At 41.0% G+C, this 23,299-nt stretch overlaps 2 protein-coding genes and 1 long non-coding RNA gene across 3 annotated transcripts; 1 reads left to right on the forward strand and 2 right to left on the reverse strand.

Annotated features, from left to right (window-relative positions):
* Positions 1 to 318: 318 nt before the first annotated feature.
* On the reverse strand, positions 319 to 10,680 carry rgs11 (regulator of G protein signaling 11). The gene is made up of 17 exons (XM_026150688.2): positions 10,528 to 10,680; positions 10,163 to 10,259; positions 9,898 to 9,948; positions 9,049 to 9,155; positions 8,716 to 8,767; positions 8,211 to 8,269; positions 7,968 to 8,044; positions 7,804 to 7,885; positions 7,065 to 7,133; positions 6,577 to 6,600; positions 6,426 to 6,487; positions 6,015 to 6,128; positions 5,604 to 5,719; positions 3,976 to 4,063; positions 3,761 to 3,899; positions 1,207 to 1,289; positions 319 to 1,113 (listed from the first exon to the last, which is right to left on the reverse strand). The coding sequence occupies exons 1-17, from the start codon at positions 10,588 to 10,590 to the stop codon at positions 984 to 986; spliced, it is 1,413 nt and encodes a 470-aa protein (XP_026006473.1). The 5' UTR covers positions 10,591 to 10,680; the 3' UTR covers positions 319 to 983.
* Positions 10,681 to 12,257: 1,577 nt separating this feature from the next.
* On the forward strand, positions 12,258 to 17,576 carry ints15 (integrator complex subunit 15). The gene is made up of 9 exons (XM_026150747.2): positions 12,258 to 12,348; positions 13,436 to 13,534; positions 14,095 to 14,296; positions 14,405 to 14,626; positions 14,969 to 15,134; positions 15,244 to 15,521; positions 15,631 to 15,868; positions 16,685 to 16,724; positions 17,151 to 17,576. The coding sequence occupies exons 3-9, from the start codon at positions 14,102 to 14,104 to the stop codon at positions 17,383 to 17,385; spliced, it is 1,374 nt and encodes a 457-aa protein (XP_026006532.1). The 5' UTR covers positions 12,258 to 12,348; positions 13,436 to 13,534; positions 14,095 to 14,101; the 3' UTR covers positions 17,386 to 17,576.
* Positions 14,513 to 22,957, reverse strand: LOC145421997 (uncharacterized). The gene is made up of 3 exons (XR_013903362.1): positions 22,818 to 22,957; positions 22,084 to 22,196; positions 14,513 to 14,648 (listed from the first exon to the last, which is right to left on the reverse strand). It is a non-coding gene; the product is annotated as an uncharacterized LOC145421997 (long non-coding RNA).
* Positions 22,958 to 23,299: the final 342 nt, after the last annotated feature.

The raw sequence follows: 23,299 nt of genomic DNA on the forward strand, positions 1-23,299 counted from the left end.
GGGTCTTAAGGTGTAGATTTTATTTTACACATTACTGTCACATCTTCAGACTTCAGATAAAATGTGCTGAGAAGGAAAAGGGTGCTCACAGCTCAGGGATCACACCTGCCACAAAGGACCACAGGCTGTAGTTTTTCCAGGAAACTTGAAAACATGTTGCTTTGGTCACATGCAGCCAGTAGAGGGAGCCAGCACAGAACAGTTATTATTATAAGGAAGTAGAAGCAACAGAAGTGTTACAATAAATAATGCAAATAATGAGCCTTTTAGAGCTCCTGCAGGTAGCCATAGGAAGGGTTAAATGACCGAAGGTACAAATTTCAGTGGGAACATTTGTTTATTTATTTTCTTACTTTACTTTTTCTGGGGATTTAAAAACTTAAACCATGAAATCGATTAGCAGTGTGTGGTAGAAAGAGAGGAAGGAAAAGGTGCTCTAAAACCTGGTCGCTGATCCACACACTCACAGGTACTCACAGCATGCAGGGCTGAGGCTGGAGCACCACACTAACTGCTGTTGTGACATTTTATTGAGTTGAGAGCATGCTTGAGAAAAGTGAAGCGCAACGACAAACGCAATGTGCAGCTCCAACTGCACAAGCAAACTGCCCAACAATCACAGTCACACTGAGGCAGATCTCTGAAGAAATATCATGTTACCGACGCCTTTACCTAAACCGGCTCAGGATTCTATAGAAAAAGAACACTTGATATGGGGATCATAGGAAAAACTATTCAGCACACTGTGATGGGATGAGGATGCAACAATAAAGGGTGTAGAAAAAGCTCTTCTCTGTGGTTCACTGGTTGTCCTTCAGTGGCATGCTGCTCAGGTGTGCCATGACACCTGTTTCTCAAAGCTCTAGTGATGTTGCTGCGGCGTACGAGAAGCTCTGTTTGACTTTAAAGAAAAAACTCAGACAACAGAGAGTAAAGCGACCGAGTCTTTCTCTCTTTTTTGGGTTCTTTTTTTTTGGCCTGGATCAGAAATGCGAGCCAGCTGCAGAGTTGGCACCTGCCCCCTTGGCAAGGCCTTCTTCCTCTGCTGCCTGGGTGGCAGTCTGAGCAGGGGAGGGGCTAGAGTGCCTCTGGCGTCTCATGAAGGGGAACACACTGACGGGAAGGAGAAAAGGAAAATGCGCTCATTAAATGCATGCTTAAATATGGATAGAGGGAAAAAAAGTAGGATGAGTATAAAAATGTCACCTTTTCTTGGTTTCCTGGGGGACGATGGCTTTGGCCAGCATGTTCTTGTACAGGTCAGACTTGAGATACCTTGGATAGGAGTCCTGGGAACAGACACACATACACAAAAAGAAGCTTTTAGCTCATGGGAAAGAAAAGATGGACTTCCACATGAGTCAAAAAAGTATGTTTTTTGTTTAAATCTGATGTTCAGAAACAGGAAAAGGCAAGTCACACATTTATTGTACCCAACCAAAGATTTGGAGAGCAAAAGGTAGAAAAACAAAAATTGCTTTCTGGCTTCTTTTTAATGCGTTAATTTACTTTCCTGCTGAGGGTAAGAAGGAAAGATCAATACACTCTCATATGTCATGCAATATGAAGCCAGAGCAAAGAGGTATCCAGCTTAGCTTGGCATAAATACTAAATACACACTGAAACAGCTTGGCTCTGACCAAAGGTGAAGCAGCACTTCTAAAGCTCACTGGTAAGAAACTGATATTGATCCTCTCGTCTGACAAGGAAGCAAATGAGCTTTTTTCCCAAGCTGTATTCCTGTAAAGCAGGACTCACCTCAAAGCACCATTACAATCTAAAAAACAGACTGTGCATACAGTAATGTGCAAATATCTTGAGCCACCCCTATTTTTTTTTATATTTTGCTAATGTAAGTAGGTGATATAGTATGTAAGGCAGAAAACAGACAATTCTAACAAGCTTGAAAGTCGTTCTTTGGTATGTCCACCTTAAATCTCCAACACCGTCTGAACTTTGGGGAGGCCAGTCCATGCCTGATACTGTTATACAGTTTGTGTTTTACTATGCAAGTGTAATTTTGCTGCATTTGGGATCATTGTCACGCTGAAAAACAAAGTCATTGCCAATTAGCTGCTTTCCAGTGGTATTGTAAGGTGAATCAAAATTTGTGCATAAAAGTATTTGAAAATGAAGTTTTCACTGATTTTTAGTTCAGTTTGTGTGTCATTTAGCAAAGCTCGGCCTTTTGAGGCTTATTGACAGCCAGGCTTGTGCTACGTACAGAGACGAGGTGGAGCAGCTGACGTCATGGTGTAAGGCCAATAACCTCCTCCTCAACACTTCAAAAACCAAAGAACTCATAATAGACTTCAGAAGGAAAAAGGCAGAGATCCAACCACTATTCATAAATGGGGACTGTGTAGAAAGGGTGGCAAGCTTCCGCTTCCTGGGAGTCAATATAGAGGAGAACCTTTCCTGGAGTGTGAACACCTCCGAGCTGCTGAAAAAGGCCCAACAGAGACTGTACTTCCTGAGAATTCTCAGGAGGAATAACATCACACAGAGACTGCTGGTGTCCTTCTACAGAGCCACCATTGAGAGTGTTCTAACTTACTGCATATGCATCTGGTACACTAGCTGCACAGGGGCTCAGAGGAAAGCACTCCAAGGGATCATTAACACCGCCCAAAAGATCACTGGCTGCCCTCTCCCCACACTGGAAGTTCTACACAACGCCCACTGTTTTAAAAAGGCCCAAAACATCATAAAAGACACCTCACATCCTGGCCACTCCCTGTTCGAACTGTTGCCCTCAGGCAGACGGTACAGGGCAATCAGAGCAAGGACTAATAGACTCAAACACAGCTGTTATCCAACTGCAATAACACATCTGAATACTACAAAAAAATGTCCATCACGCCACTCTTGTGTTAATCTATGCACGGTCTGAAGCATGTGTGTGGGAATGTATGTGAATGTTTTACTGTTATATCTTATTAGTATTTTAAGTATTCTATCTATTTTATTTATTGAATTTTATTGTTTTATTTATATTTTGATATTGCTAGGGATGATGCAATGATCGGGGACCATTCTTAATTTCGTTGTTCTCATGACAATGACAATAAAGTTTCTGATTCTGATTCTGAAAAGGCTTCAGTGCATAGTAAATGATCGACTACATGGCCAGATGCATCTCTCGGATCCTGTGTTGGGTCTTTGCTGGACTTTTTTCCTACTCCTCAGGGGCATGGCTTTCACATACTGTTCATCTTCTGTAGTTTAGACAGGTTCTTTGCTAAGTTGTCTGTCATGTGTATAAACACTGGTTCATCGCTTGAGAAATTGCCTTTGTGATGCTTGAGTGATTCACAGGTCAGTGTGAAGCAGCTTAACAAACAAACAACATTTCTCAGAAAATGGTCAGGTACAAGGACTAGATTGAAAATAAGTAAGAAGCAAGCCAATGTCCAAAGAAAACCCCTGCAAGACCTTCAGAAAGCCTAGAAGAGCAATTGATGAAGACCACTTTAAAAAATGACAAGAGTCTGGCTTCTTAGAAGCAAAGTATAAAGAAATGGTTCAAGACTTTTGCACATGACTTCATAACGTTGCATAATTTTATTATAATTTGTGGGACAAAGGAGAGAGATCCCATTTAATAAATACAGAAAAGCCACGTCAGGTGAAAAAGTATAAGAAGGATCTGTGTTCCATATTCATGGCTCGCGCTTGCTTATAATGCATTTTTTATGGTTGATGGTAAGTGCTGTTACATAAAGGTACAGTGTGTGGGTGGGTGAGTCAGAGGTCAGACCTTCTTCATGAGGAAGTAAATGTGCATCTGCGCGTCGTCCATGACAAAGCGGTGCGGCCGTTTGATCCCCTCTAAGGTTTTATCCATTGTCTTGCTGTCGATGTTGACCCAGCGGGCCGCTCCAGGAGCCAGGAAATTCCTGGGTTACATAAAAGATGAGGTGCTTATCTTATGAATATGTAACACATGCATGTGTGACATGGCTGTCCACTTACTTGTAGATGTCCTCCACTTTCTCTACGATTTTGGAGCTTTCTCCATGTCTGATATCCTCACACGCCTGCCAGAAATACAGGTTCTCCGCTGAGAGCGGAGAGACACACGGTGAGGAGCTGCGTGTGTGGTAAAACAACACTGATGCAGGAAAATGTGACACACGGCAAGAGTCTTTTTATAGCTGTGGAAAGAGTTCCTACTGTACGCATGCATGGGTGAGCAAATCCCTCTCCTGTGTTTTGCTCATGCCTCCCTCTTCTCCACATCTCACTCTTAAATGTGGCCCTTCCTCTCCTCCATTCGTCTACCTTTTAACTTTGCCACATCTGTTTGTGACCTCTTCTGTATTTGAATTCTTCTTCTAATGATTTAAAAGATTGTTTTAATTGATTGCTGCGCAGCGCTTCAGCCCACGTCTCTGGTGTTTATACAGGACACATAAATATATTGAATCTCTTTTTCCACTGTCTCGTCTTTTCCACCTCTCACCGCCGGGACTGGAAAATATCATTAGGAGAGATAATCAAATTCGGAATAAAGCTGATGTGAAAAACAATTAAATAGATTTTCCATGTGTAATATTGTAACAATCTATACTATATTCCTCGTATTTCACGCATATTTTACACCTGTTATGCTCATTTCCAGCTGCAGTTTCAGCCTCGACAGGGACATGGCTGAAGACAGGGTATGGGAGGACACCTCTGGTGCCTGCCAACATTGTGTTGTATTGATGCAAACATGAACTGAAAGTGCAGGTGGATACAGACATTCAGACCTGCTTTACTGGGAAAATGGGTTATGGATCACTTTAAACACAGCTATGCAGACACAAAGTTTTGCAGTTTTTCCTCTGCAAACCACCAAAGTGCCAGGTCTTCATTGCTCAGACAGCATTTAATGATGTCCATGGGTTCAAGACTTCAGGTGGTCACTGACTAAATCCATGTAATAAAAACAATCCGTCTATTCTCTTCTACTTATCTTTGTCAGGGCCACAGAGGAGCTGGAGCCTAACCCAGCTACCGCAGTGCCAGAGGCAGAGTGCACCCTGGACAGGTCGCCAGTCTGTCGCAGGGCTAACTCATAGAGAGAGACAACCATTCACACCTATGAACCAAACCCCACTAACTGCGTGTCTTTGGACTGTGGGAGGAAGCCTGAGTACCAGGAGAGAACCCACGCAAACACAGGAAGAACATCCACAACAACTCCACACAGAAAGGCCCTGGCCTGATGGTGGACAGTGCTAATCACCGCACCACCGTGCCACCCTACAAAAACAATCCTCATATTTACAATTAGTTTTGTTCGTACAAATTATTTTGAGCCTCTGAAAATGAGGGCTAATGTTTAAAAATAATTTTTGTTAAACTCCTTGAATTAAAGCTGAAAGTCTACACTTCACTCACTATTGAGAGTTTCATTTTAAATTCACCATGGTGGTGCACAGAGGGGAAACAAACTACAAAGTCTGTATCTTTGTCTAAGAAATTATGGACCACAACAGTGATAGTGAACATAATAATATGAATGGTATAACAAGTGCATTTTGTTTTTTTATCCTCCAGTATTCAAAGCTGAATGCTCCATATTTGTAATCGGTTCCCTCGCTCCTGTTTCTCACCACTGAATTCCTTCTCCAGGTAGGTCATGAACTCCCTCCTCCCCATGGCATCGTTGAGGAGCTCCATGAAGCTGAAGCTCCAGCGTTCTACTCGTAGGCGCGTCGGGACCGGCACTCTGCTCAAGAAACGCACAAAAAGCAGAAATGTTACGCTGGATGTAGGATGCTGAGCTCATTTGTAATGTAACATGCTGATGTTTCTGTAGCGCTTTCATAGTCTCAATTACTACTTAGTGTTAAATAAGTGTAAAGTGTCTTAGTGTAAAATAAGGAAAAGCATGATAAGTTCAGTACTTCAACTGTGAGAAAATATATATGATCTAACGCGCTGCTGCTACATGACTCGATGAAGTCTTGAACGTGTGGAGTACTGTACTGTGTGGACTGGTTATAATCTCTGCATTGTCTCACATTTCTGCGTTCATCGTCCAGTGCGCGGTGTCATCAGAGATCCAGGGGTTACTGGGCAGGCAGCCTTGCATAATGGGATCGTGGTTCAGGTACTGCTCGCTGTATTTCAGAAAACTGCACATCCACGCACAAGTGCAGTGGCATGCGCGCACACAAGAACACACATGCACGCACACACACACACACACACGGTATTATTGTATTAGTCCTGCAGATCATAAGAGTTAATGGCCACTAATTCCAACTCGCCCCGGGAAGCATCCATTAGTGGCTCTTCTAGAGGGAGCGCTAAGCTTTATGTGCATGTGTGTGCGTACTAGAAGACGCCGAGTTTGACCCGGGCAATCAGACGTCTATTATGTGTGTATCTGTGCGTGTCTGGATGTGAGCCTTTAGCAAACTGACACATACCCTTCTAGGCAGATGGATGATTTTACACGGTTTCTTCCAAGAGCCTTTCTACAGGCTTCAATCTGCAAACAAAGGCAGGAGGAAGAACCTTTTATGTGCTCTATACACTCGTACTTAATCTGATGGCATCTAAATTACGCGCTGTACTTACCTCTCTTTTGTAGTAGTCACTGTTCTAGTTCTGTAAAGAGTAACACAGGGTCATCGTGTGAGGTCACACATTAAACCTTTATATAATGTATGTTACAGTTATAGAAACATATACATTTGAGGATAGCTGCCTTGTGACCAAATGTGTCACAGACACACAAACAGTAGCATTAAATATATAATTTTACAAACAATGACAGCCTAGTATGAGATTACAGACTAACATACTGAATTAGATTTCCCATTTGGGACGACAGACGCGACTGACTCTACCCTGTCATCTCAGGTCCTCGACTTTTTAACCTTGATTTACAATCATGATTATTATAATCATTCCTAATACACTGCAGGTCTGCGGTAAACTTACTTTCAAACGATCCCAGTGGCAAGAAAGAACAAAAGGTGGCGATTAAACACGGAGTGAAAAGTTATATCGTTAATGCATTTTTTTTAAAGCAGGAAGTAGAGAAATACAATGAAGTCACTGACCAGTGTGACTCTGCAGCTGAAGTTATTTGGTCGCTCCAAGCCTGTGTCCAACACGTTATTAACCCCAGGCTGTAAAAAAAGAAGAAAAACAAAAAATAACATAGTAAAATCTAAGTACAGTGTATTTGATGCATGTGTCTATACAATATCTGTGTGTGTGGGTGTGTGTCTGATGAGATGTATGTGAGCGAGCACTTAGCCTCCCTAGAAGTTTCCACTCCACTAGCTCTGACTTTTAGTCCCAGGTTTCTTTCTTTTTCTCCAAGCCCTCGTCCCTAATTCATAAGGTCGAGACAGGATGGAGTCCCTCCTCCAAAACCCTTGTCCTCTTATCCACCCGCCTCCCATTACCCCTTTCATCTTCCCCTCCCCTCTTTCCCGTGGCATGCACACGCACGTGAACGCTTTTTCCTTCCCCTTTGGTACTTCTCTCTGCCTGCCTGCCTCTATCTAAGAAAAAGATGTGGAATATGATGATGATGTTTTTCTTGCTCTCTTTGTTTGTCCCTCTGTTGCTCTCACTCTCTCTATGTCAACTGAGGCTCTTACCGGATAGGTTGAATATTTCATGCAGAAGGGAAAAGGGACTGTGGGTGAACTTTAGTGGGACTGCTGTCTGCTTTTATGCTGGGATACAGCTTTAATAGTTGCCAAGTATAGAGATGATCATGTAGTTGTGCTGTAGCATAGCATGTACAGCACAGTACAGTTGAATACAGTACAGTGTTATTGAGCGTACCGGGGGTCTGTTGATGAGCCAGTAAGCCTGCTCCTGACACTCCAGAACAATGCGGTCAGCCTTCCGCCTCTGTTTGGACGCTCTGAACATAAATCACAAGGTTTGTTCGTGCATGCTGGTAAACGCACGTGTGTGTGTGCGTGCATGTTTGCGACAAAGTGCACCTGAGTTGCTCTCTGGCTTGCATCACAACAAAGTCCCAGGTGTGGTTGATCCTCTTGTGCAACAGACTGTACCTTTCCTAAAAAAGGAAAAGGAAAAGAGGGAGGAGAGGAGGAGGAATGATGACACAGACTTCTTGGCCCAAATTTTCCTGGTGCATATTTCATAACACAAACAAACACACACAAACACACTTTCTCTGTCATTTAGATGCACAGACATGCATACCCACATGATTTCCTCACCTTCTCATATTCCATCAGTTCGCCTTGTTTTCTTATATTCTTTTTAGCCAGATAGATTGCTGTTGGGATATAAGAAAGAAAACAAAGAGAAAGAGGTGAAATCAGAGGTCCAAAGACCTGCACCTGTGTTTATTAGATGTTATAAAGGCTCCTTTCTGCCTTCAGCTGCTCACTTATTCACATGGGTCTTCACAGCAGGTAGCTCCGCATATTTGATTTGGGATTTTTTTTTCCTGGGTCTCCTCCTGGTCTCAAACTGGGGTTCTCTTATGAATGTATAAACCACTAAAGTATAAAAACTCTTAGTCGTGTAGGATTTTTTCGCAAAGTGTTTCATATAAATAATTTTTAAAAAGAGTGAAAAAGACAGGAATTGTAGGATATATGTAAAAAAGAGCTTACATGTTCGTAATCATGATTATATAATGTTTTATATATGACATGTCCACTGGGAAGTGGACATCGTCCCTCAGAGATCACATGTATATTTAGAGTTTTTTCTTACCATAGTCCAGCTCTGACGCGGGCCACCTGGTACTAGTCCAGAAATAAGGAGTCTGTAAAAAACACAAACAAAAAAAAAACTAACTAACTAAAAGCAACATTTTTCTTTTTCCTTTTTATTTATTTTTTTCTTGACTGAAACTGATGTTGAAGCAGTTGATGAAAAAGCAGCAGACTGGCAGATGGATGAGGGATTAGGAAGTGGGCTAATGGAGTGAGAGTGAAAATGGGAGATGGGCACTAATAGAGAGAAGGTGATGTTTACTGAAAGATTGATGGAGGAAGGGCCAGGGTTGTAGAAAGTAGGCAGAATGGACATACTGAGCGGCCTGACCTGGAAGCGGTAGGGTGACTCATCGGGCCGTAGCACAAGGCACCTCGGCTCTTTGAGGGGGTAAATGTATCCATATTTCACCAGCATGTTGCCAAGGTGCAGAGACTCTGTCGAACACCACAGGAGAAGTCTCAATCATCTCACCAGATTGTTATTCAGGTTTTTTATTTATCACCATGTCATGTCTGATGGCACCTGAGAGGGGATGCTGATTTCATTAGGACTAAAGCTTTTAGACTGAACTGACTAAGTAGCTGTGACTGGAAAAGAGCTGTTGGCACTGCACTTTTCTTTATCACACATGCGAGCATTGTCAACCATCTCTCATAAATCAAGGCTTTGCTCCAGCGATGGAATGCCTCATCAATCTTCAGTCTCTCCTCATTTGTTAAAGAGCCCTACTTTTTTGAGTGACAGCTCCCAAAAAAAGCCGTGGGATGCTTTTTAATCAGCTTCTACCACTCTCTCTCTGTCTCTCTCTGCCTGACTCCACTCTTTTCTTTCCTGCTGCTCGGAAGCAAAAGGGACCAGCGGGCTACTTTTTTCCCCCTCAACGTCTAATTTAGTTGAAAATCTCCTGAGGTGGAGATCTCTTTGGGCACACTAATCAAACTCAGATCATCAGGTGAGTTAATCAGACCCAGTCCCACAGGGGCTAACCCCATTCCTGTTTACTGGAAACATCCTTCCCTACGATGCACACACAAATAACTACCTACCGCGTCAGGCACCATATCCTGGCAACACACCAACGACACACAACATGTCGCTCACACAGAGACAGGAGAAAAACAGCAGATACGTAACAGTCAACAATCAAGCGCACATTGTATGCATCTGTACACCTACCCTCCTCGCTGATTCTGTATTTGTGTGTCAACCAGGCAATTATATCATGGCCTGTAAAAGAATGGAAAGAAACAAGAGGGGAAGTGAGGAAAGAAGTTCCTCTCCAATCTTGGCAAAGCACACGGGATTCTCAAAAAAATGAATGCTGAATTATGTATGACTGCTGGGACAAAGTCAAGCTGCAATGTACCTGTCCACCCAAGCGCACTGATTCTAATGCATACTGACACAAGGAGCATACTCACACACACACACACACACACACCTGTCATGGCGTGTGGAATGACAGTTATAAGAAGCCTCTGGTTTCTCATCTTCATGCCCATGTCAGGGTCCTGCATGGCCACTATCACTTTCTCCATCTGCAAGGGAGACACACACACACACACACACACACACACACACACACACACACACACATATGTAAACATGCAGCTGGGCAACAAGAATTGGACCACTACACAAATAATAACAACAACAACAACAACAATAATAATGATAATTTTACCTTAATTTGTTTTTCTTCTTTAATCTAATGAAATGTGTTGGATTTGTTCAGCGCTGGATTTCCAGGATATTCTGTGACAATAAATAAATACAACCAAAGAGAACGTGATCAAGCAGTCTTACCTTTCGAAAGCATGCCATTTGCTCCCGATGACACCCTCCTTTAGCCAGGGTGTTGATGGTCATCTTGCGGGATGCTTGGGATCACTCGACGGGACGGCAAAGTGCAAAAGCAAAGCGCTACCGGGAGAGCGAGAGAGAGAGAGAGAAGAGAGAGAGAGAGAGGGAGAGAGAGAGGGAGAGAGAGCGAGAAAAGAGAGAGAGGGAGAGAGATGGAAACATCAGGCTGTCCCGTGCCTGCCGGGCGCGCGCGCGGCTGTGTAGATTAGAGAGGATTACAGGTCAAATAAATTTTTACTCAAGAGTTTCGGCACAAAAGAGGCAACTAGCTTTTCTCTGTTTCTTTTTACAGATAGGCTACATGACGAACTGAAAATGAAAAAATATAGCTGTATACGAAATGTAGGCCTTACCAAAGCGTACCATATCAAGTTCTTTCGCTGTTATTTGAATATTGACCTTTTTTTTAAAATAGTTTTATATTTGCAGAGAGCGTTTGGCTTGTGTACTGACCTGATAAGGGTAATAAAGATAAAGACACTGCATATTAGTATGTTCTGTGAGCTAAATAGCTAAAAGGTTGAATAAAACATGTCAGGTTGCTGAAATGTGTTGAACGGATTACATTAGTCAATAAATAGATGACTAAGCAAGCAGCCTTGGTATTTTTTCATTTTATGCCATTAAAAACAATAAACTGGCCCTGAATGTATGAGCTAAGAAATACATTTGCAGTTAAACAAATTTTCGTAACAAAAATTCTTAAAGATGCTTTCTCCGCTTACACATATTAGCATATCAGCAATTACAGTCATTTCGAAATGAACTGGTATTTTGTATCTTAAAATATCTATGACAGCAAACACTGGTGCTTAATCATTTATGTAGATTAAAATGGTTAAATGTTTTAATGAGGATGTATTATATATCCTTAACCATCATTATATTTATAACAAAGTAGCTACATATTGTTACGGATTTTGTTCCCTCTCTTTACTATATCCGTAGATGTGATTTGGTCATATGGTTGTTTGTTTGTTTGTTTAGGCTCCTGCGCAGTATCTTAGCTGTTCCCAGGACTGCGCTCTTCTGGACAGAGATCTCCGAGATTCCCGGGATCTGCTGGAGCCACTCGCCTAGCTTGGGAGTCACCGCACCTAGTGCTCCTATATATATATATATATATATATATATATATATATATATATATATATATATATATATATATATATATATATATATATATACATATATATATATATATATATATATATATATATATGTATATATGTATGTATATATATATATGTATATATATATATAGAGAGAGAGAGAGAGATGTGTGTGTGTGTGTGTGTGTATTCTAATAAAATAGATCAGTCAATCAAACAATGCCCTATCCCAATGTATGATGTGTCATTATGTGGAATTAAAGATAAAATTATGAGAGTGAAATATTTTTGGTTTTTGATTGGTAAAATAATTTAAACAAAAATAATTTAATTTAATTTAATTTAATTTAATTTAATTTAATTTAATTTAATTTAATTTAATTTAATTTAACCCTCTGATGCATAGTGGTCACTGGAGTGGACAGCTACTAAAACGTACATATCTCTTTAATGCATTGGTTTCTATGGTGGAACTGCATATTAGCCTCTAGAGTGCTCTCTGCTGCCATGCTCCATTGAGGTCAATTCAGTGTTCAGTTAGTGCAACTGCAAGTAAATTTCCTCTGAATCAAAGATGGCAGACAAACTGTCACCCCTGCCGACCACTGCTGGCATATCCTGTCAATCCTTCTATGCTAAAAGAGCCCAACAGGTAAAAAAAAATATGATGATATGCAGTAACATCTAGGGAAGGATATTATCTGTTTGGAATAAGAAATTGTTATGTCTAATATGTAGAAAACTACGATTAACCATGTGTCCACTGTAGTGGACATCATGCATTACCCACTATATTTTTTTAACATAAGTCATAAATTGTCTCACTGTTTTTTGGGACTGTTTTGGTTATAAGTAAGCATATAATTGTTACATTTATAAGCTACTCATTTAAAATGTATATTTCTGTGCAGATCAGCTGTAGTTTGAGTTACTATAATAATTATTTTATCATATTTTGTAGACTTCAAATGCAGCAAAGAATAAGGCAGCGTACAGAATAGTCCAGGAAATTCCATCCAGCTCCAGTGATGATGATTTCATTGATGAGTGCAGTGATGATGAGTTCAGTGATAAGTCCAGTGATGATGAGAGTGGCTGCCAGAGCAGAACAGAGACATAGGAACTACGGACAGCCTAGGTGTGATGAACACAGAAGTGTTTGGAGATGCAGAGACTAAGATGTCAGTTTGTGTTTTCTTCCAGCATGCTACTAAGGGCTTGGTAATACTGTCCTGCATCGTTATAGAACTGTGTAGACTCAAAAATGTTTCTCTTGTTGGAGATAGTTTGCCATATTCAGGTGTAGGATTCACAGCTAGGACTGTTGATTGGTTTTGTTATTTACGTCTAAACATTGGGGCCTTATGAGTTGAAAGTTCCAAAAAAATTGCTGAGATGTTTTTCAAAGGATACAAGCAAACAAGTGTTTGTATATTTACAATAGAACACAAGGTAATTAATTTTTATAGTAAATTCACAGTATTTCATGCTAAGTGCTCAGGCGCATGTAGTCCACTGGAGTGGACAAGTTTATAACTTTATAAAAAAACATATTTTTGGGGAAAAAAGAGTTGAACATTTTTTTTTATGTCCTGAGAAGAATAAAAGCACTTAAGAAAAAAATCTTGATCAAGGCTTTCATAATTCATGCATCAGAGGGTTAATGCGTTGCCAGTTTACATACACATGATTAAAGACAATGATTGAACGTCAATGGCTGTCATTTTTGTGCCACACAGGCTTCCGTAGAAGCAGGAAGCAGTTCCGTCGTCTTTTAAGACCTTTCGTGGTCCTGTTTTCAGCTAATTTTTTGAAAGGAAATAAGAGCTTTTGCTGAGGTAAGTGCTTAACTCCTGCTTTTTGAATACTGCCGGGTTAACTGTAACGCGTAAGCTCTGTAGCGAAGGAAACAGCTAGTGTTAGCTGCCAGCTAACACTAGCTGTAGCAGGATGGAGCAGACCATTGAGGAGACTCAGTGTGGAGCTGGTCCACTCCAAAAGTATTGACACTATAGACACGGCAAAAGTCATAGGCATAATTTAACTTGAAACCAGAGTTTAAAGAAAATCACTGTCCACTGTTCCGTCATTTTGGATGATAAAACAAGCTAATGTTTTTGTTACATCTAATGTGCTTTGTTTGTTGTGTTGTTTTCTTTCTGTGGCACATGTCACAGTGTGTCAAGATTAAAAAAAAAAAAGTCTGCAACATCTTAACAGCCCACCATGCAGTGTTGTTTAAAGCCTTCAGAACCACTGTTACTTCATGAATTAAAACTGTTTAATACTTTCACAGATGGAAGAGATACAGCCTTGTTACCATGGACTTTTCATTAATACACTTCACTTCTGATCATCATATTTAACGTCTTTCACATTGTTTATGTGCCTCTGTCAGGTTACAGATGGGTGACATCCGTCAGTCATTGCTGCCTCGGGATGTGCTGAGTGCAGCCAAGGAGCTGCTGTACCACCTGGACATTTACATCTGTAACCTGGTGCAGTCTGGGAGGCAGCCTCCTCAGGTTGACTCAAAAACCCTGGAGCTGGTTGAGGAGTTCATTCTACATGCACCCAAAGATAGAAACACCACAGCCAGGGTAAACTGGGACCCCAGAATGCTTAAGCACCAATGTATAATATGTAAACACACAAAAGAAATCAGTCAATAACTCAAGTGTGTTTTTTTGTTTTGTTCTTTATTTCAGAGAATGAGTGCTCTTCAGGAGCTCCAGCTGTTGGAGATCATGTGCAGCTGTTTTCAGGAGCAGAGTCGTGATGCTGTCCGTCAACTTATGTTTGCTGCCCTTTTTAATCTCCAAGGCAACCAGGCAGATGAAAGCCGCATGGCACTGCTGGGCAAATTGGTCTCCATGGCTATCGCTGTGGGCAGGGTTCCTATCCTGGAATGTGCTGCTACCTGGTTGCAGGTGAGGACTCAATCACACAGCCCTGTGTTGTTAGTAGTGAAATCATGAGGTCAGGGAGAAATGACAAAAAAACACAACCACAACAACTGTTCTTACACTAGACTTTGATACGTGACAGCAGACATCGTTGCATCTGGACGATGTATTGCTTCAGTGATGGTGCCATGTGTAATTTGACCAGTTTCACCAGCCCTTATCACAGTTGGAACTTTGATGCTTTAAGGTCTATGTTTTTCTCCTGACACTGTCTGGACCTGATGTGTCAAGAAAAGACTGCATGTATGTGTCCCTGTACTTTGGATGTACTAATCGTAGGCTTCTGATTATGTTTGTGCTGTGCAGAGAACCCATCGTGTGTACTGCGTACGCTTGGCGCAGGTGCTGGTAGATGATTACTGCAGTATGGTCCCAGGCTCTGTGCCCACCCTGCAGAATATCCACAGTGCAAGCCCACGCTTCTGCTGCCAGTTCATCACTGCTGTCACCACTCTCTATGACTTCACATCAGGTAAAAAAAAAATGCATGTAAAAACATGGAAACTGTTTGAAAAAAGACTGACACGCCTGTGTTCGTTGGAGGAACATCTGATATTTAACATTTTTGTGTGTGTTTTCAGAGGAGCTCACCCCCCCACTCGAACTCCTCCAGATGATAGTATCGTGGATTCAAGATGACCCTCATCTAGTCCTGATCACCTTCCTGAACTCGCCCATTTCCGGCAGCCAACCGATCACCTCGCTCGATGTCACACCGTTAGGGGGTTTGGTGCGCTGGTGCATAAAAGCACCGCTGGTCTATAGCAGAGACAAGAAGCAGGCGCTGACCAATGGAAGCTCTGAGAATGAGCCAGAAGTAGGGCCTCTCTTCTCTGCACTCCATTTAAGTGTCCTACAGGTTTGTGTTTGTGTTCAGATCCATTCAGTAAAAGACACATTGTACACGTAAACCCTTGTAACGTCCACAGAGAAGGTCATTAGCCATCTCCTCCTTCTTCCTTATTTAGGTCTTAATGCTTTTGCCCAACATACTCAACGAGAAGGGGCTTTTTGGTCGCCTGGCACTGCTTCAGATGGAGTCCTTGGCTGCTCTGACGTCCGATCTTTCCCGACTTTTGGACCAGGCTGACAAACACACGCACACGTCCTCCGCTGATACACTTGCACTGTCCCAGCTGGCCCTCGACCGGCTGGCTCAAGCCCTGCAGGTGGCCATGGCCAGCGGAGCCCTGCTCTGCTCAAGAGGTAACAGTGTGGAAAAATGGTGTCGTGAGTGCCTGTACATTGTTGTGCCTGAGACTGGAAATTAATGTAATATTCAGCTATTCAAATCCAGCTCCATGTATGGCTTCTAAGTTCATTTTCTAAAAGAAACAAAATGACAACAAAAAAACACAGCTGTAGTTACAGTTAAGTCTGCCATGAACTCATCTGTATATTATTCTAAGCAAGTATTCTAGAGTCAAATATGTGGCCACCTGTCTGACAGCTAAAGCTTGGTCCAAACTGGGTCATGTCATCATGTCATGTGATAATGATCCCAAATAAAGCAGCAAATCTACAACAGAGTGACTGAAAAACAAAAAAAATTAGACTGTTACAACATCTCAGTCAGAGTCCAAATGTCAGTCTGAGTGAAGAATGAGCCAAAGTTCCTCCACAACAATGTGAGAAACTGTTGAAGTCATACAGAAAATTATTACTTTGAGTTATTGCTGCTGAATGTGTCTCCAAAAGCTGTTGGATCACGTCTTGTACTTAGTTTTTCACTACTGAGTAGAGTCCTGTGAAATCTTTCTCCTTCCTAGTAGATGGGTACATAAACTTGTCCCACGTGTTGCAATTACTGCTTTATTTTTTCTCTTATCTTTTAAGTTAAAGACCTAAAAAGATTGAGTGCATTAGTATTTAAAGGCAAACTGATTTTTAAAATGTCACTTTGAAGGAACTTTAACAAATGTTATATATGAAGGAGCTTTTAGAAAAGAATTTAGTAGCTAGGTAACCAGCTGTACTTTGTCTTAGCACACTGTCTTTTCAAACATAATGTTGTCTTCACAGAGGACCTGAGGGCCATCTGTTCCCGACTCCCCCACAACAAGTAAGATCCAAGAATTTGTTGTTTAGTACATCATTTCCCTTCACAATGTGATATTTCCACAGTGTTGTCGCCTACACTGTGCTTCAGCTTCAGGGTTTGTTTGTTTTTGTTTTTGTTTTTAACAAAATGACATAAATGTACCATGTTATAACCAGCACCCTAGACTATATAGGAAGCTGGTTAAGGACTGAAGTTTAGGTGTTGAAGTGAAATCGAACAAACTTCCCCATTGGAAGAAATTTTACCGCTAAAGCCATTCTATTTAAACAATGCAGTATCTGTGCCTTTAACCCTCGGACGGTTTAAGTTCCTTTTTTGACTTAAACCGTCCGAGGGTCAATTTGATTACAGATTTAATTCCTGTGATTTTGGTTTTCTTTTGGCTTCTCATCTCAGTCTCATCTTTTTGTGTATTTGTGTTTCCAGTCTGCTCCAGTTGGTGCTGTTTGGCCCGGTGATGTACTACAACAACATCCACACATCTCCGCTGGCCTATAGTCCGCACGCCGCTCATTCACCCATCGCCCCGCTCCCTGCACTCCCCACACACCGCGCACACACCCCGCATGCGCCACTTGCCCCACACCCTTCCTCTCACCCTCAGTACCCAGCTCAGCCCTTTATGACAGGGATGCCGTTCCCCTTCCGACCCAGCCACTGAGAGAAAAATCCCTCAAACCACTGGCAGATGTTCATGTGGACATTTGGTAGTATGAAGTGAGTGTTTGTGTGCGTGGATTAATATGTGTGTTTGTGTAACTAGGGTTTATTGTCTGATGTTATTAGCACCTTTGCTTCTGAGAAAGTCTGTGAGGCTTACATGTTTGTCCAATAAATATTTTTTTACCTCCATCATGGTGGTGTTCTTTTTACCAACTATTTGTGGTCACTGTTGTCCTGTTTCCAGCAGGAAACGCTGAGCTTGTATTTCCAGGTGGACAGTTAGAAACTGAATCATCATTACAGGAATTAACCAAACCACCTGTTAAAACATGACGTGACATGTGCAAGTGCAGGCATAGAGGCAACTTGACTCAGAGTGTGGACAAATGAGTAAAGGTAGACTGTTCGGCGTGTCCCAAACTCAATGTGCTTCATTACATAACTTGGAGATGTCAAGAGTTTTTGGACCCCTGCCCTGTGTGCATAAGTTCGCCCTGTTGCGGGGCAGATAGCATATCATTGAACTGCAGCACCTCACCCTTTTCAGAGACCCCAGCTGCCTTCATGTAGGATGAGAATTGCATCATCTGCGATATTTTCTCTATAGCAGAAGCAATGGGTGCCTTTAACAGAACAAAAGGTTAGGATAGGGTTGAATATTTTTGTTTCACTTCCTTATAACGTGCTTAGAACGAAGTGAATAGTTTTCAATCTATTCATGTTATTTTGATCAGTATTGTTGCCATTGTTAGCCCTTGTGCTTCCTTTTCTGTTCTTACTGGAATTGCGCTAACAGAGGTGCACGTAGATTTCCTTCATTCCATCCTGGAACAGGTGCGAGGATACATTAAGTCTTGAATCCGCTCCAACAGAGTGTCAGCATGTGGCGGCAAAATGGAATCCAGTTCACAAATGCATTTCGCCACAGCTTAAGGCTGATTGTAGTATGTTCATGCATGTGCTGACTGTTTGCCCCCCCACACACACACATCTCATGGGCGGAGGCAGTGATAAGGATAATCTCTTCCTAGAAAATGATGCTTTACTGTTGGGCCTTCAAAGGTGACACACGGAGATAGTATTAAAGTTAAAAAGGCGGGATCGATGAGAAAGAGCGTGTGAGCTTTGTTTCTACAAATGATAATGAAACCGGCCGGGCGGACTCAGATTTTGCATTCTAGTGTGTGGTTTGGTGAAAATGTAAATTAGAGCAGAATGCGATATGTCGCATATCATCAAGATATGTAGTTTCTCCTTTTAGCAACACTCTGTCTTCTTTGTCCTGATGAAATAAGAAAGGAGTGTATGGCCAACATTAAATAGCTTTTCTATTTCCGATCATGCAACTATTTAACCTCATCAGATATTAGATGTTCCAACATTTCGTAGGTAACTGACTCTACCAGCTTTTTTTATGTGTTACTGCCATTAAATTTCAGTTTCAACATTTGATACGTTCTTGTACTAATTAACATTAGAAAATTATGCTGCACCATGTTGCCACACATGCTGACCATAGCTAGTTTCATCTGTGCTCTTACTGTAACAGATTTTTCCGTCGGGGTTTCAGAGGATATTTTGGTTTGTGTTGGTTCAGTTCACCCTTGCCAGAGGTGTGACTGTATGGTTGGGCTGGACTGTGTGTTAACAGCTGCAGAAGCAAGGTTTCTGCAGGAACACCGCCTCAGTCACACAGATGCACCACCACCTACATTGGGGCTGATTCCCTCAGAACTGCAAGCTAACCATAAACTAGATGGCTGGACTAGTTTATGTGGTGAACTACTTAAGTGGTGAACGTCTGCAGTGCCTGGACTAAATGTTACACTAGGTTTTCAATCTTTAACTGTGAACTCGTAAAGTTCATTCATGCTTGAAACAACATATCAGCAAAATAAATCATGGCACAAAACGACCTCTTCCCCTTCTTCACTTTGCTTTGCACAGAGTGCAGGTGTTCAGTGGTTCTGCTTACACTTCCTCTCTTACAAATACAGCAACAAGTCTGGAAGTCACCGGCAGTTTCGGCACCTGTCGATCTGAAGGTATAAAGTAATAAAAATCAAACTGTCACTGGAGGACTCAAAGAATAAAAACAAGTATCTTTCACCTAGTTTTTGTGGGGGGACTCGTGTAACTGATTCTATTCTCTGAGTGAATATGTACAGTACATGGCATCAAAGCTGTCATTAACAGGTTTGCTCTGTCATATCCAACAACACAAGCGTCTCTGAATAAAGAGCTGTAAGTCGGGCTGTAGCTGCTGTGGGACCACCCTCATTTGCTTTTCTCAAAGACAAGGATCAATGCTGCTGACTGTACATCCTGCAAAGCTTGATCTTATAATTCACTTTAAGACAGAAACAAGCACAAAGAGGACACAAAGCAGTTATTTTCTGGGGATTTAACGGTGATATGGGAAACTCAGGATGATTCTTTCCCATATCGTCCTGAAAGCTTCCAAGAAGCTCCTGAGATGAAGGTTTCATTAGCAGCAGTGTGTAAGTTTGAAAAAAAAAAAAAAAGCCGTGCTGCTTTTCAGTTTGGAAAAAATACACCTAGAAAGGATATTATCTTCTCTCATTCACTGTTCTGCTTACTGGCTAATTTATTAAGTCTGTATTAATGTGTGCACAGTGATGCATGTTAGAGGAGGAAAGTCCCTGCTACCTGCACATCCTAAATATTAGTGGCTTGTAGCATTTACCTGAATCACCTGCATGCTAGCATTTCCCAAACAGCCCTTGGAAAAAAACATAATGTATGAGGCAAAACCTCGATTTTGCCACGGTGATGCACCAAAAAACAAACTCTTCATTCATTCATTCAAACTCTGAAATGAAATCAAACCTCTGCAGGTGAAACTGTTAGTGGATCATAAGATGCATTAAGATCTTCTTGGAGCCAATGATGTGTGAACAAACATGGGCATTGATCCATATCACTAGATATCAAATTAGTTTACTGAACAAATGGCGGTAAAGAAATTTATTGTACCATAGTGCACTTTTATGATGGGGTAACATAATATTCAGAGGTGTTTCTGAGCTGCAAACAGGCCAGCACAGCACCATTTTTATCTGTGACCACATTATTAAAGCCAAACATTCCTGACGGCTTCATCAAAATCGGAGTATTATGAGCTTCATAAGAAACACAGAACTGATCTCTCAGGTTGGATTTGGATTCCATTTGATTGTACAGGTGTGCATGAAAACAGGAGTGTATTTTATTCAGAGAAACAAATGTCAGCCTTGTGCAGTTACAGTAAAATTCAACAGTCTGCAGGATTCGTTCTCCGAGGAATGTCGTGTCTGCACAAATTTTCATGGCAGCCCAACGCCTAGTTGCTGAGATCTCTCTATTAAACCTATTCAGGAGTCTTATTTGAAAGAAAGGAAGGAAGGAGTTGCATGAGGTATTTCTTAATGATTTCAGAAAAGCGGTTGAGTCTTACAGCCTCTCTCCGTGTGCACACTGAACACGTGTGCCTTATTAAATGTTTCGTTTTTTAAATTCCAGACATCTTGTTTTTGTCTTGTCTTTTTTTCTGAGAAAAAATTTCTTCCTCTCTTCTTGCACAGTTGGACTATTGTTACAGACACCACACATTATTACCCGATGCCTCACTTCGGATCAGTGTGCCAAGTAATGATTAAAAGAGACAACAAAGGCCGGCCTGAAAACAATTCTTACGACAACTTTACATTCTTGGCTTACACCAACATGGAACTACAACGACGTCTTGCTGTAATAAATGCTCTTGAACTTTCAGAACTCTAAATCCTTAAACGTGAAAGCACTGTTTCCCATGTCCACTGTTTTGTATAGAGAGAGATATATACACAGTAGTGTGCTTCTGAGTCCTAGCATTGAATGTTCTCAAACAAGTGGACTTCCAAAGCAGGTGTGACACAAAAATGTGGGGAAATGATGGTGTGGGAACATTATTAAAGCCGGCGCTCTCGTCACTCAATGACTGCTTTCTGCAAAATACATGTAAGCAGCCTGATGTTGGGCATAAACATGCAATTACTTAAGTCAACCCAAAAGAGCAATTACAGGGACAATTTCACAATCGCGCTTGTTTTGGTTCAATAATCAATAATTAAAAGTGATGGCAAATAAACGAGATTGCAAAACCAGCCATCAAAAAAAGTTTACAAAGACCTGTTTACAAAGATTTACTAATAATTTACCATCAGTGGCGACTGCTTCGCTGCTGCCCACCCCAATGCCCAATCCCAGAGGTTATTGATTGGTCAACCCTGTCTGAATGAACATGACAGTGAGTAGTATAATAACCAAATTATCAATGTCGTCTCCTTTTTTGGCTACTAAAGGCCAGACAGCATCAGTCTTTGCACTGAATTATTTACCAACTTTGGCTCCAGTGGAAATTTCCAAACTTTGCACTCCTAGGCTTAGTGGTAGAATACTGCTCTGTATTAATTCTGAATATAAAGCATTGTCTTTACTTCTGTGCTGTGTGGGAATGAAAAGCAGAAATGGGAAAACTTCAGACACTGACCACAGTCAATGGACCTTCACGTCTTGTCTTCTTCTAGACATTTTCACAGCTGCAGCACAAAGACAACACTGTTTTTGGACTGTGGGTGTATGACCCCCCCCCCCCCCCCCCCCCAAACACACACACACACAGATAAAAAAAAAACACAAAAAAACCAGTCCTGACCGCTATCATGTCTGCTGTTCCTCATTTCAAGGTTTCAGTTGATGGAAGAAAAGCCACGATTTATCTGGAAAGGTCATCCAAGGTAGACTGTGGTTTTAAACACAACCAAAATACTAAAAATACCAGAGGGAAAAAAGTACAGTTATAATATTTTATTAGGACATTTTAAAAGTATATTTACTTACATAGATATAAATGGTAATTTCTAATTTTCTGGTTATAATATTCATTCTAGACTTTATAAACTATAATTTTGAAGGGTAGATATGGTACAAGGCCACAGCGCAGCACACTATGATTCTTAAAAAAAAAAAGAAGCTGAAGCTATTATAAAAAAAGCTTATCCAGCAGAATTCAGGATTGGATTTCAGTAAAAGTTTGCATCTTCCATAATTTGCACTTTAAACGTACAAGTAAAGATGGAGAAGCTTGGAAGAATATTATTAGTCTTCTTTGACAACTTTAATATTGTGAATTATCAAACACACATACACACATACTTGGTTATGTTCGTTAGCTTCTAGAAATATTTTATCAAATAAGTAGTCTCCATCACTGACAGAGGCCTTCTTCCATCTGTATGCATTTCTGTTTTGTGTGATTTGGAACATTTTAGTTTAAGTTAAAGATTGGTTGCTTTATTATACCACATAATCCCTCATCTACAATAGGTTATTCTTTGTTAGTGCCTCCTCATACTTATAAATATATAAACACAACTGCATGATGAATACCTTCAGAACCAGCTGGTATTTGCAGAAAGAATCTGGCATTATTCATGTGCCGTGCAGTGCAAACCCTCCTCTCTTTCCTTTTACCTTTCTTTTAGGAAGAAACATGCTGTATATTCCATCCTCACATTTGTGGCATTTTTGACCTTAATAAAAACAATGAACACACATTGAAATTTTAGTTAAGCTGATCCATAGATTTTATCCAAATACTTTTTGTGTAAACAAAAGCAAATTGAAGCAGAACAGCAAATTTCATGTTCTGCGAATAATCTCCTTGTCCCTCTATTTTGGTCTTGTCATTTACATATTGTTGTTTTTCCCCTTCTTTTTTAATAGTTGATACTATTTTATGTCATTTTGTTGCTTTATAGTAAAAATGTTTAATTTGGCTGCATTGATTGTTGTGACAAAGACGCTTCCAAGTACCACATGCACAAATGTACATTTGTCAGAAAAAAACGTCTACTTTTTGTGAAAGAAAT

The sequence above is a fragment of the Astatotilapia calliptera genome, chromosome 18 (assembly GCF_964374335.1).
Source record: "Astatotilapia calliptera chromosome 18, fAstCal68.1, whole genome shotgun sequence".
NCBI lineage: Eukaryota > Metazoa > Chordata > Actinopteri > Cichliformes > Cichlidae > Astatotilapia > Astatotilapia calliptera.